At 30.9% G+C, this 12,640-nt stretch overlaps 1 protein-coding gene across 1 annotated transcript in view; it reads right to left on the bottom strand.

The window, feature by feature from the left end:
• LOC143230666 (tetratricopeptide repeat protein 7B-like) overlaps positions 1–12,640 on the bottom strand; it is an 87,526-nt gene that overhangs the window by 37,998 nt on the left and 36,888 nt on the right. The window contains 3 exon segments of the mRNA XM_076464588.1: positions 5,747–5,884; positions 6,378–6,441; positions 7,968–8,098. Of these exon segments, the coding sequence (XP_076320703.1) occupies positions 5,747–5,884; positions 6,378–6,441; positions 7,968–8,098 (333 nt within the window).

Raw genomic sequence — 12,640 nt, 5'->3', positions numbered from 1 at the left:
ATAGACATTAAAGGAAAAATGAAAATACAACATTAAACCACTATGCAGTATCAAAACAACAACAACACTGGTGATTATTTAAATAAAGAAATCCTGCAGTAACTGGTACAACTTGCTTTCTACCAGAAAATATCAAATCATTTTGAAAAAGCACTGGTCAGTTCTTTCCACACCCTACTGGTAATTTTACAACCACTAAATCAAAGAACTTTTATTTGACAAGTTCTAGTACTGATAGTAAATATTTTAATTTAAGCCTAACACTCACATATATTTTCTTTCCTTTGTGTTTAAAAAACTTTAACTGGGGCAAAGTATATTACACATACAAAAAAACTAGGTAAAGTGTAATTTGCTAATTGATGTTACTCAAGACACTATCTTCCTATTTCTTCTTTTTTTAAACAAAGTTTGGATTTACCTTTCATTTAATATGACAAATGTCTTCAGAAATTGTAACATAAATTTACTTTTTAACCATAATGTTGTCACAAGCATCTTTTACTGTGTATGACACAAGGTTTGTATCTTACATTCAAAATTTTATTAAAACTACTACTTGAATATGTTATAGCAGTGAGAGCACAAAATCTTAGCTAATAATTTATATTTTAATAATATATAAGTTCTTAATTCTACAAAGCAATATTAAAAAAATTCTGAACTTCCCCTAGTGTGACACATTTACTCTTAGCATGTCATCTTCCCTGTTTTATACATCAACCCCCCAAAAAAGTAAACAATTTATCATGAATTCTTCTATATAACATTGTAACTGCTCAGACGAACCATACTTTTTTATAGTTTTCTTTTTTTTTTTGGTTACAGAGCTATCAAATAGAAAATCAGACCCCTCTTGCCACACCTAAATAATATGTTAATAGTTCTCTCTCAAGTTTAATTATACATTACCTATAATCTATAAAAAGTCAAAGTGATCATCTATCAAATGAAAGTAACATAACACTATATTCTGAATGGTTAATTGTCAGTTCCATTCAGAAGACAAATGCAAAAAGGTTAATGACTAGCTTCAATTAATTTGTAATGACTCTTGTCACATAATTAGAAAGCCAGGATAATTTTAAAAGAGAAGAGAATTTTTCCAAATTTTGCATGTTATTAGCCTATATTGTTTGGTGTATTACTTAATTAAATAAAAGTTATTAAGTGCATTACTACCATTTGTAGAAAAAAAAGGTTAACTCTCTTTGACAATCAACAGCAGGAAAAAGAGAAGACCAGTTAATATTTTATTTCTTGTTTATTCTTTATTTATAATTATAAAAGGTACTAAAATGTAAAAATAGAAATCTCTAAGTTAGTTAAAGTTAGATTAAGTAAAACAAATATTACAATAATATTTCATGAGGCACATATTCAAGCAAGTCGCAGCAGCTTATGGGTAATGTAATTCATTAGCATAACTAAAACAACACATTCCACAAGTAATTTACAACACATAATTGCAAGGATATTAGCAGACATGGTTCAAAGTGCAATAAAACATTAACATTTAATCATAAATAAATGTTTTCTGTTACAAACTGAGAGCTACTTAGGATAAACAAATGTAGTATCATGTTATAATCTGAAGCCATTCTGGAAAGAAAGAAAAGGTAATTTTGAGTTATTTCAATTTTATTCGGTGATTACAAGGTTTGTCAAATTGATCAATTGAGATTAGTAAGGGAAATTAGCAGATAAACTACACAGTTTTGCTAAAAAAAATGTTTGAAATGAGTTTAGAAGGTTTTAGGGATTACATAAAGGAAGTTTGAGACGTTTGAAAAGAGGAAAAGTAAATTTAATTTTACATGATAATTATTTTGCATGTGGACCATTCAAAACAAATACTCAATATATTCATGGACAAACATTTATTTTATTATAAATAGTTCATCAAAAAATATTTTTTGTATGTGAAAGAATGCCAAATTTTGTGACACTATATTAAAAATTTGAAATAATAAATTTAAAGAAATTTTAAATAAGTACAGAGAGATCACATGGTTGTCAAATCAACTGAGCCCATATTGAGAGAGTTAATCCTAAACTGTTGTACTTAAAAAATGTATTATATATGCAACTTCATATGAAACTTGTATTAAGGTGAAAGTTATTATTTCCCTACACTGAAAATATATTTTCAATAAGTACTTACCTCCTATCACATTTCTTGTTCAGTGCTGCTCTCTATAAGCACAACTTTTATGCATCCTACTAGCCTTGATACTCCTACACACCCCACAGTGAACATGATTCATGGTATCTTCATGTGTAAATTATCATGCAATAACCCTCCTTATGCACATTACTTCCGCTTTTCAATTCAGTCTAACCATCCCTTCAAGATTAGGCAAAAATTAATCACTGGTAGTGTGGAAGAAGTATTAAAGGAGGTATATAACTACAGGAAATATATTTTCAGAGTAAGAAATTAACCTATGACACAGTACCTTACCTTCATTTACATAATAGCTAGAATCCCACATTGAAAAGAAGAAGAGATTGTTGCAAGGAATATAAATAAGTATCCTTTGAAAGTATCCAAAGAACACACATAGTGTGATTCCCCACTGGAATAGAAACAAACATGGGAGACTATACTACTTTTGCCTAATGTGGTAGTAAGTGTCACAAAAATGGTAGAAAATTATAAGGAGCACATTCAGTAAATGAGATATTAATATCGGCAGTCGTTAACCCCACATTGAGTAGAACGAAAAGGGAAAATTTTGTACTGGTAAACTAAACAGGACACATTGGTGCAAATCCACAACCAAAATTAGCCTTCCAGGAAACCAACAAGATGGTAGGAAGAGAATGCTGGTATGATGGTTGGCTTCAAATCCACCTGAGGCCAGATTTCACTAAGGCAGAGTGCCAAATGGACTACAGTCACTGTGCAGCATCATCCTTCAGAAAGAACTGCACAGAAGCTGGAACACATGGATGACTGACCAAGCCTACAAGCAAAAACAGATTTGAAACAAATCAAGCCTGATGTGCATATCAACCTCAGGAACCCACATACAGAGGTGAAGCATATGAAGCAAAATTGTGCGACCAAGGTAATATGAAGAATCACAACCAGCACGTGTGAGAGGACTTATGTTAATTGGTCTCATATGAATCCAAAACCATTCAATTAGACTTATATTCAGTTTATGGTAGGATGAGAGATCCCAACCAGAAGGATGAACTGTAATGTAGAAGATCTAGTCTCTCTCTTTTATATATGACTATGATTCAAATGGAGGATTTTTGTCATCTACTGCCAACTAAATGGAATTGAGCACATTAAGGAAGTTGCATCCATTATCTGCTACCCCAGTAGCTAGGAACTGGTAGGTGGCAAAAACTCTCATACTCCACTAGAAGACAGGAGAGAATGTGGTGAAAAGTCCAGATGAATGCCAACAGTGCAATGGGTTACCACAAAAATTCCTATTCTGAAGAGCAGTCCACCCAATTTATTCAATCAAAGGGACACCAGGGATGGGCAGTAAACCTACTTTGTTTCATCCATAAAGTATGTTCTGGAAAAAAGTATTTAGTTGAAGTAAAACACTGCAAGGAAAATCTACAAGTGGTTTCATGGAACACCTCATCTCAACAGTGTATGTTCTGACCATGCACATACATTGAGATTAGTGGAATTAGTCTTCACTCAAAGACTACTTTGGTGTGACATCCCATACAACAATCACCATGCCACCCCAAGTAATATTATCCTCTTTTACCCAACCTCATCAAAGTGAAACATTTTGCACTTGTTATTATTTTCATTCTATTACTTTTAAATTAATAATCATAAGTTCACAAAATTAGGCAGATTATCAGTAAATATTACTTTCACATGCAAAACAGAATTTTTTAAAATTAAGTCTCAAGGTTTGTTACACAATCTATCAATACTTCTCATGCCTTTTTTATTTTTTAATGTTCCCTATCCTATGAAATGTAATTTTTAAGATTAAAAATAGTTTTGTGCATCAGAAAATTTACAAATTTTGCATGTGAAATCCTTATCCTGTCCAGGTAGTTTCATCAAATGTTTATTAAAAAAAAACTTTACAGTTCATGTCATTTTCACTAATAAATCTCCATATGAGTTCATTCAATTTCACTGATCTTATAACCACCATATAATATTAGGAAGTTAATATAATTTATGCCTTTTTTATTCTAGAATGATTACAGATTATAAAACGAAATAATGTTTAGACAAAATAACTTAAATCTCATAACATTATACATTTACATATATTTATTATATTGACCTTTCAGCCATGCTAACAATACAAAAGTTACAATGACACACCACACATGCACTCATGTTACCATATCCAACAATATAAAACCGACCTTTAATTTTTACAAAGTGACTTACCATGGCTGTATTTTAGTGGACTAGTAGTTGGTAAAATACAGTCATATTTATATTATTATAAATTGTATATGTCTATAGACAATTACTATTCATGAACAAGTTCTTAACTGTATTTAAGACAGAGAACAGTCAATAAAGAAATAAAGTAAACAATTACCACTTCTAGTTATAACTTCTACACTTGTTGCTGCTTGTATTAGCTTACCAGGCCTTAAGAAGTTTCACATATGTAGGATATGAAACAACATTTTATATACACATATGAATAACCAAATAAATCACAAGTTACTTCACTGGTACCATAAAACTCCATTATAGCTTATCAAATCTAAAAACAAATATGTATTTGAATTTAAAAAAAAATATGAAATCATGAAGAGACTCAATACTCAACTTACCAGATCAAAGGTATGTCTCAAAAGAAAGAAAGGACACAGTTATATTTGAAAGTGGTTGAGAAAATCATTCTAACTGGTTATTCATGTCATATCTAGCAGTATGTATGTATATAGGAACTGTTTCCAAAAAATGTTAAGAGGTGAATGGGAACCACTGTGTTTGATTCACTAAATATAGTGATAGCTCAGCAAATTGAAAAGATAAATGGTTTTTATTTTACATTCTAGCTTGTCAATATTTGTAAATTGAGTTTCTAATTCAGACAAAATATAGACTTTGTAAATTTGATATCACAAACATCTAATTTGAATCATTACTGCATTCATCATAACACGTGACACACAAAAATTGACATTTAGGTATGTTTGTTTAATATTTACTTTTAAATTAAATAATGTATAACAGAAAAATTAAAATTAAATTCTCCAGTTTGATATCAAACTTAAGAAGATAAATTCATAAAACAGAGGTTCAATAAAATTATGAATACAAGTTAACAAATGTGATGATGTGGTTTGATTTGAATTTTGCACAAAGCTACACGAAGGCTATTTGCACCAGCTGTCCCTAATTTAGCAGTGTAAGAGAAGAAAGAAGACAGCTAGTCATCACCACCTAATGCGAACTCTTAGGCTACTCTTTTACCATTGAATAGTGAGATTGACCATCACATTATAATGCTCCCATGGCTGAAAGGGCGAGCATGTTTGGTGCGACTAGGATCCAAACCTGTGACCCTCAGATTACGATTCGAGTGCCTTAACTACCTGGCCACATATGCGATGATATGGGTTTTGAACTGTGATCTGTTTGGAAAGGGTTAATAAATTATAATGATTAATCAACTCAATGTCCAGCTCCAATAAAGAAGGTACACAAGACTTTCACATTTGACAGAAGTTGCCAAACGAAATTTAAATAAGTTTATTCTTCAGTTTCAGAAAGTTGTACCTCACATAACACACTGAACTGAGCTCTTCTTGCCAGGGCAATAGTTAGAAGATCATAAACAGCTGTTACGTTGTGGTATGAATGAATCCTGATATCTCTAAACTCTGGAGACCTGTCTAAAACAGCATTTCTCACAGCCTGTCGAAAAAAATAAAATAAATTACTATAGAAAAGAAAGACAATTAACACAACTTTAAAAATAATTTTACAATTCTGTATATTATGCAATAATGTCCATTAATTAGTTCATTGTTTTCATATATTTGCACAGAGCTAGTCAAGGACTATTTGCCATAGTTATTTCTAATTATGAATAATGAAACTGGAGAAAAGGCTGACAGGCAGCATCCACCATCAATGCTTATTTTTAAAAATTGTGGGATTTGACTGTTACTGGTGTGCAGTAATGTGATGCAATCAATGGACAAGCAGATCCATAACCTGGTATACAAACTATTGGACCATATTCAAGAGAAAGTTGTGATCTAAATAACTGCATTTAGCCAGGATAACAGATAAAAAAAACTTAGGACACAGAAAAGTTCTTCTATTGAATTAATTACCTTTTTTTCTCTTTACAACTGAGTGCAAACATTTTATGAACTAATGAGAAAAGTAAATATTTTCTTACCATTGCTTCACTAATGAACAGTAGCAATAAAATTTCCTCATTTTCATCTTTCGGTACAAACAAACTGAAAAAGAAAGTTTTATTCAAAAGTAATAGAATATGATGCAACTGTTTTAGACAAACAATCCTGCTTTTGCTCTGAACATTACTGCATATTTCAAAGGTTACTAATAAAAAAGATATATTATTTTAGTTTTAACATTCAACTCAAACTACTCTGTGAGTCAGGTAAAGAAATAAATCAAGGGTGAAACACTTGGTTAATTTATTTGTCATTTTTTGAATCATTACAAAATGCATCTACAAGTTAAACAGGTAACTAAATACATACCCTTTGTCCAGCTATATGTAACATGAATTATAACGTTACACAACAAAACAGTTAATAGATAATACATACAAACACTATCTTCCTTGTTTGTTGTTATAATGCTTGTATGTGATTGATGTCATTTATAGTATTAGGAGCAAATAAACAGCTATCACTTACTATGAAAACAGTATAAAAATACATATTTTAAAGCTTGTTTTAATTTTTATTGTTTATTGTACACACACACACACGTAAGTTATATATATAAATGAAACAAATAGCTAAGGCCCAGCATGGCCAGGTGGTTAATGCAACTGATTCATAATTCGAGAGCTAGGGCTTCAAATCCCCATCACACCAAACATGCTCACCCTTTCAGTCGTGAGAACATTATAATGTGATGGTCAATCCCATTATTAATTGGTAAAAGAGTAACCCAAGAGTTGGCAGTGGGTTGTGATGACTAGCTGCCTTCCCTCTGGTCTTACACCAGTAAATTAGGGGTGGCTAGCGCAGCTAGCCTTCGTGTAGCTTCACACAAAATTAAAAAAACAAACAAAGAAAAACATATAGCTTCAATACTATTATTTACATTACTTGTTATAAAATGGTAAAAACTCTACAACCTGAGCATTTTTTGGAAAGGATCTGGTTATGTAGTTTTTACCATTTTGTAGCAAGGCCTATTAAATCAATGCATTTTTTCTTACATCATGAATTTCATTAATTATTAATAGACAATTAAAATCAGCACTATAAAAAATAATGAACTTAATGTAAAATAAGTATTATGAAGATTAAGAATCAATTATAAATCCTAGTTGTCGCCTTAAAGTCATAATAGATAATGTTTGTAATAATACTTCCCAAATCCATTAAGGATATCCCTTCTGCTACATAAAATTCAAACTCTGATGTTAAACTAGCCAACAGGCATGTAAAAATCAACTTAAGGCATGGAGTTGAGTACTTAACATCCACAACATCTCAACTCATACTACCTTTCACTGTCTACAGACTGTTGTGGGAAAACAGTTACACTTAAAAGTTCTTATAACTCCTAAAGCAGAAATGAAACCATCTTAACATTTCTACTATATGCAACTCCCCACCTCGGTTCTTATAAAAGAAATAAAATAAAATAACAAAAGCTCTTAAACTAAAACTCTAATTGTATGATCATGTGCACATGCATATATAACACTCACACACATGCATAATTAAATTAACTCCTGACTTGGAAGTTTTCAATCAGTAATCTTTATTAATACCTTTACCTTTGCCCTGTGTATTTTAGTGGTTTCCATGGGCCTTCTTCTCTTTGGTTCTCTGCAATAGGAAGATAAGTATTGTAGGCCTTTTCACACACTCCCCTCAGAAACACTTCAGCAAGTTGCCTGGACATAGTCTGCAAACCATGAGAATGTCATTATCTCAAATTTCAATAAGAGCTTTACCAATCTACATTTCTGCTGCTACACTGGTAATGAAATACTTTTTACAAAACTTGGAAAGGAATTATCATTGCATATCAACATCAACAACTATACTACTTTCCCCAGCAACATTAACACTAGACATTTGGGTGCACTGGAAAGCAGTAAACTATCACAAACAAATACGTACTCTGCACCTGATTTCCACGACCCGAGAAAAATGAAAGTTTCTGACTTTTCAAACCTTTCTATGATCAATATATATTATTTATGCTTCTGATGTATCACTGAACTATAATATGTGAAGTTCCAAAACACTATTCATGTACATGGTTTAATAAAGATAAGATAAATTACATATTATGAGTTAGTTTGCATGACTGTCATTTAGCAAAACTTAATGTATAATGTTAAACACTATATTTTATCAAGTTTTATTTGTGAAGTGCAATTAAATTCATTTCTTCTTGTGTGTACTGGTACAATATGCTACCTCCTTTCTATATAGTTAAGACATTGCATGGGGTACCATGACAGTTATTTTGAATAATAAATTTGTTCACCATGTTCATTCAAGCAGAACCATTGAGATGCTCTGAGCATAATTATATGGAAATTATGACTAATTTAATTGTCAACAAGGAAAAGTGAAGCATTACCATAGTGTTGCAATTAATATTTTGTAGTGGCATAAAAAATTAGCCCTAAAAATAGAAAAGATAATAAAATATCCTTTGTACAAAACTGAGTTGAAAACAATACATTGAAATAAACTTGTTTTTGACATAAAATAACTGCAACCATTAACAGTACTACTTACTCATCCAGTGTATGCTACACATTATTTTACTACATGCTTTTAAATTCATTTTGACCATAAATCTATTGATTGCTCATGTGACAGAAAATAATTTTGGCTTACATCAGTTTTGTTTATTCCCAAGATTGATAAAATATACCTACAAGTAAATAAGTGGTAAATTCCAATCACACCATGTAACAGAATTTTTACTTTTTCTTGTTCCTGGGCAGAAAGTGTCATTTCTCAATTGCTTATGCTTAAAGTAAATGGAAAAGACATATTTTTCTCTTCAAACTTTGCTTTTGTGGCCTGGGTAATAAAATTTTCAAATTTACCCATTTTCCAAAGTATTCCAGATAGATTCAGTGCTGAGTAGCTGATAGAGAATTTTATCAAACTTACAATAATTTTCAAGAATATTGTAGAACTTATGAGTCAAAACTGGTGTCTTCGTTGGACCACAAATAAAGAATATCTTGGAGTGCACAGAATTCCCCAAAAAGCTAAGTAGGAAGGAACAAGAAGCTTGGGACAGCTTTGTCGCGGTGGTTCGGGGCTTCTTGGGCAAACACAAGGGCGAAAATTATGTGGAACAAGTTGAAGCTCTTGTGAAGAACTACGGCAAAATGGACTGCAGATGTCCCTGAAAGTCCATATCCTTGATGCTCATCTTGATAAATTCAAGGAGAACATGGAAACATACTCAGAGGAGCAAGGCATACACTTCCACCAAGACATACTGGACTTGAATGCTGCTACCAAGGAGCATATAACAAAAACATGATGAGAGCTTATATTTGGGGGCTGATACATGAAATTGATTTACATTACAGTCACAAATCTCGAATAACTACTCACTTCTAAACATTTTTCTATAACTTTTGTATAAATACATGTAAATCTTCATTCATATGTTGTTTTATTCATACCTTATGTAAATGAAAATGTGCAAATTTGCCTGTTTTTATATAGAAAATAGGTTGATTTCTAAATTTCATTACTCAGGTCACAAAAGCAAAGTTTGAAGGGAATAATGACCATTTTCTGTACTTTTACAACATAAGCAATTACGAAATTACACACACTATTCAGGAACAAAATTTGTGTTACATAGTGTAACCGATCGTACTGTCGAAAAGGTATATCTTTAACAATTATCCATTTATCTCTGGCTAATATAAAATTGCCTTTTTAGACAAAAAACATACCTACCTTGTTATTCACTAGAACAATACTAACATTTTGTCCATTCCTGATTTATATCAGTAATATAAGAATCCTAGTAAAACTATAGATACATCTACTAATGATACACATAATTATCATGTTTGATTTATATATATACATACGTATAACATAACATTGACTATATACATCTACATAACTTATCCTATTTAATTACAACATCGTAATTAGTTTATTGTGTTATTGAAATCATCGATTACACTTTCTTTACGAGATGCAGTATTAACCCTATTTACGTCATTTTGGGGTTTGTATACAACTACTTGAGGATCGAACTTCACTCATTTCCTCTTAGTTGTAGGGGTCACTTCAGGTTGAGTTGATATAGAACCACGTGAGGTAATGTTATAGTCATGGGTCATTATCCCAACTTCTGATGTCACTGGGATATTTGGGGTATTCTCCTCATTTACTGTGGCACTACCTTCAGTACTGCTACGACTAAATGGGATTTTTTTCTGTTATTACTTCATCACCTAATACAACATTTTCTTTTTTTCTGATTCTGGAGTTTCGATTTCTGTCTGTAGTATTTCTTCATCGTCATCACGAGATAAATCAAGCTCTTCTAAACTGTCATTCTCTTCATATGTGTTCTTATTTTGATCGTGTTTTCTTCATCAACTACACACTTATATTGATAAAGTCTGTAACCTTTTGTTTTCTTTAATCTTTAATCTAAATTTGTGCGATAAATTTAGGTCAAACTGATTATCCTGAGAGGGATAGAATAGGTCCACTGAATAACAAGAGGTTCAAAAAAAACTAATGTGAGATAATTTGTGGTTCTCTTATTTTGACTGAGCTCGTGAGAACAAAATAAATTTTTGTTACATAATGTTATATATAAATGAGAAAGACACGTACACAATTTATGGGCACAAACAATTTATTTTTTTCTCATCTGTATCCAAGCAATACTATTGAATCACATAAAATTCACTGACTTTTCTCAATTTTTTTCCCGTGATTTCCTGTGCCAAGAATGTAAAATATAAAGCTTACTGATTCTTTTCAGTTTTCTTGATCCACTGAAAAATGTCTTCAGAGAAAAAAAATTATTGTACCTTAGTTTACACACTCTAAATGAGCAATATATTTTTGTGTAAATATTTCTTTGCAAAACAACAACTAATCATATGATATTCTAAGACTGATATGAATTTCAATTTTATTCGTTTAATTAACACCACACACACTATTAGATATACTTTTAAACAATTCTATTATGGTTAATGATACTTAAAATAATTTAAGATCATTTAGATTTTCTGTTTAGCACTAAGAACAATTTTCAAACAAAGTGAAGCATACTATTCCTGCACCCCTTTTGAAATATAACTGATAAACTTATTGTTGTAAAAGTCACAAATCACTTGTATTAAGCAGATTCACATTGTAAATAACAAGTCACACATTTTAACCAGATTCCCATTATAAATCATGTTTGATTCATATTAACCAGATTCACATTGTGAATCACATTTCATTCACGTTATGCAGACTCACATTGTAAATTATGAATAATCTTCTGAAATCATTAATGCATATGTAAAACTGAACAAAGTATGAAATATAAAGACTGCAACTCACACAATCCAACGTAATGTATACAAGATTCAAGTAAGTTTGGTCAGATGTGTACTTTTCAGCTAAATACGAGCAGCAGTAATCTGACATTAGAAGCTGACAACACTATTTATTGGATGGTGCTTTTATAAATAAAAACACTATAATTATACATATTTTTCTCCTCTGTGGATTAAACAATATGGCAGGATTGATTTTCCTCAAAAAAGCTTAAATTACAGACTTTGCTGAACTCTAGAATGAGTTAAAAGGCTAAACAAATTAAATATTTTGTGAAAAGTTGCATGTAGTATTATTTCTTGAACATTTAAAGACGTAATTTTGCATTATAATTGTGATTCAGATAGAGTGGTAGAAACATGCATTATTTTGTGAATGATGTAAAATTTACTTAATATCTAATATTTATGTTAATTTAAGAAATGTACTACATTAATATTAAACAATCAAATCCTGAAGGAATGTTTACTTTTAACAGTATTCCAGTTATTTATTTCTCTACCATTAACTCATTACAAATAATGTGCAGAAAAATCTCTTTCCTTGTATTCAACCCTGATTTCTAATATATTCACCCAGTCTCTTCTCAAACTGCTCTGTAAAATGTAAGGTCTAATTATTATTCTTAACAACTATCCCATTAGAAAAATAACTATCTTAGCTCAACCTGTAGAGGTATGATCCACTGAAATAAGTCTGTATCAAAGAATTAATGTTCATTATAATTCTGAATTTACTTCGTACATATTCATGAAATTTGATAAGCTTTTAGTAAACATTACAAGTATGCTATACACAAAAAATTAAAAATTTTTTAATAAGGTGATTGTACTATAGATTTTAATCCGAATTTACTTTAGTCATTCTGACTCAGACA

The sequence above is a fragment of the Tachypleus tridentatus genome, chromosome 10, assembly GCF_004210375.1.
Source record: "Tachypleus tridentatus isolate NWPU-2018 chromosome 10, ASM421037v1, whole genome shotgun sequence".
NCBI classification, from domain to species: domain Eukaryota; kingdom Metazoa; phylum Arthropoda; class Merostomata; order Xiphosura; family Limulidae; genus Tachypleus; species Tachypleus tridentatus.
Note: the sequence above shows the minus strand (reverse complement) of the source record. Positions and strands in the feature narration are given on the sequence as shown.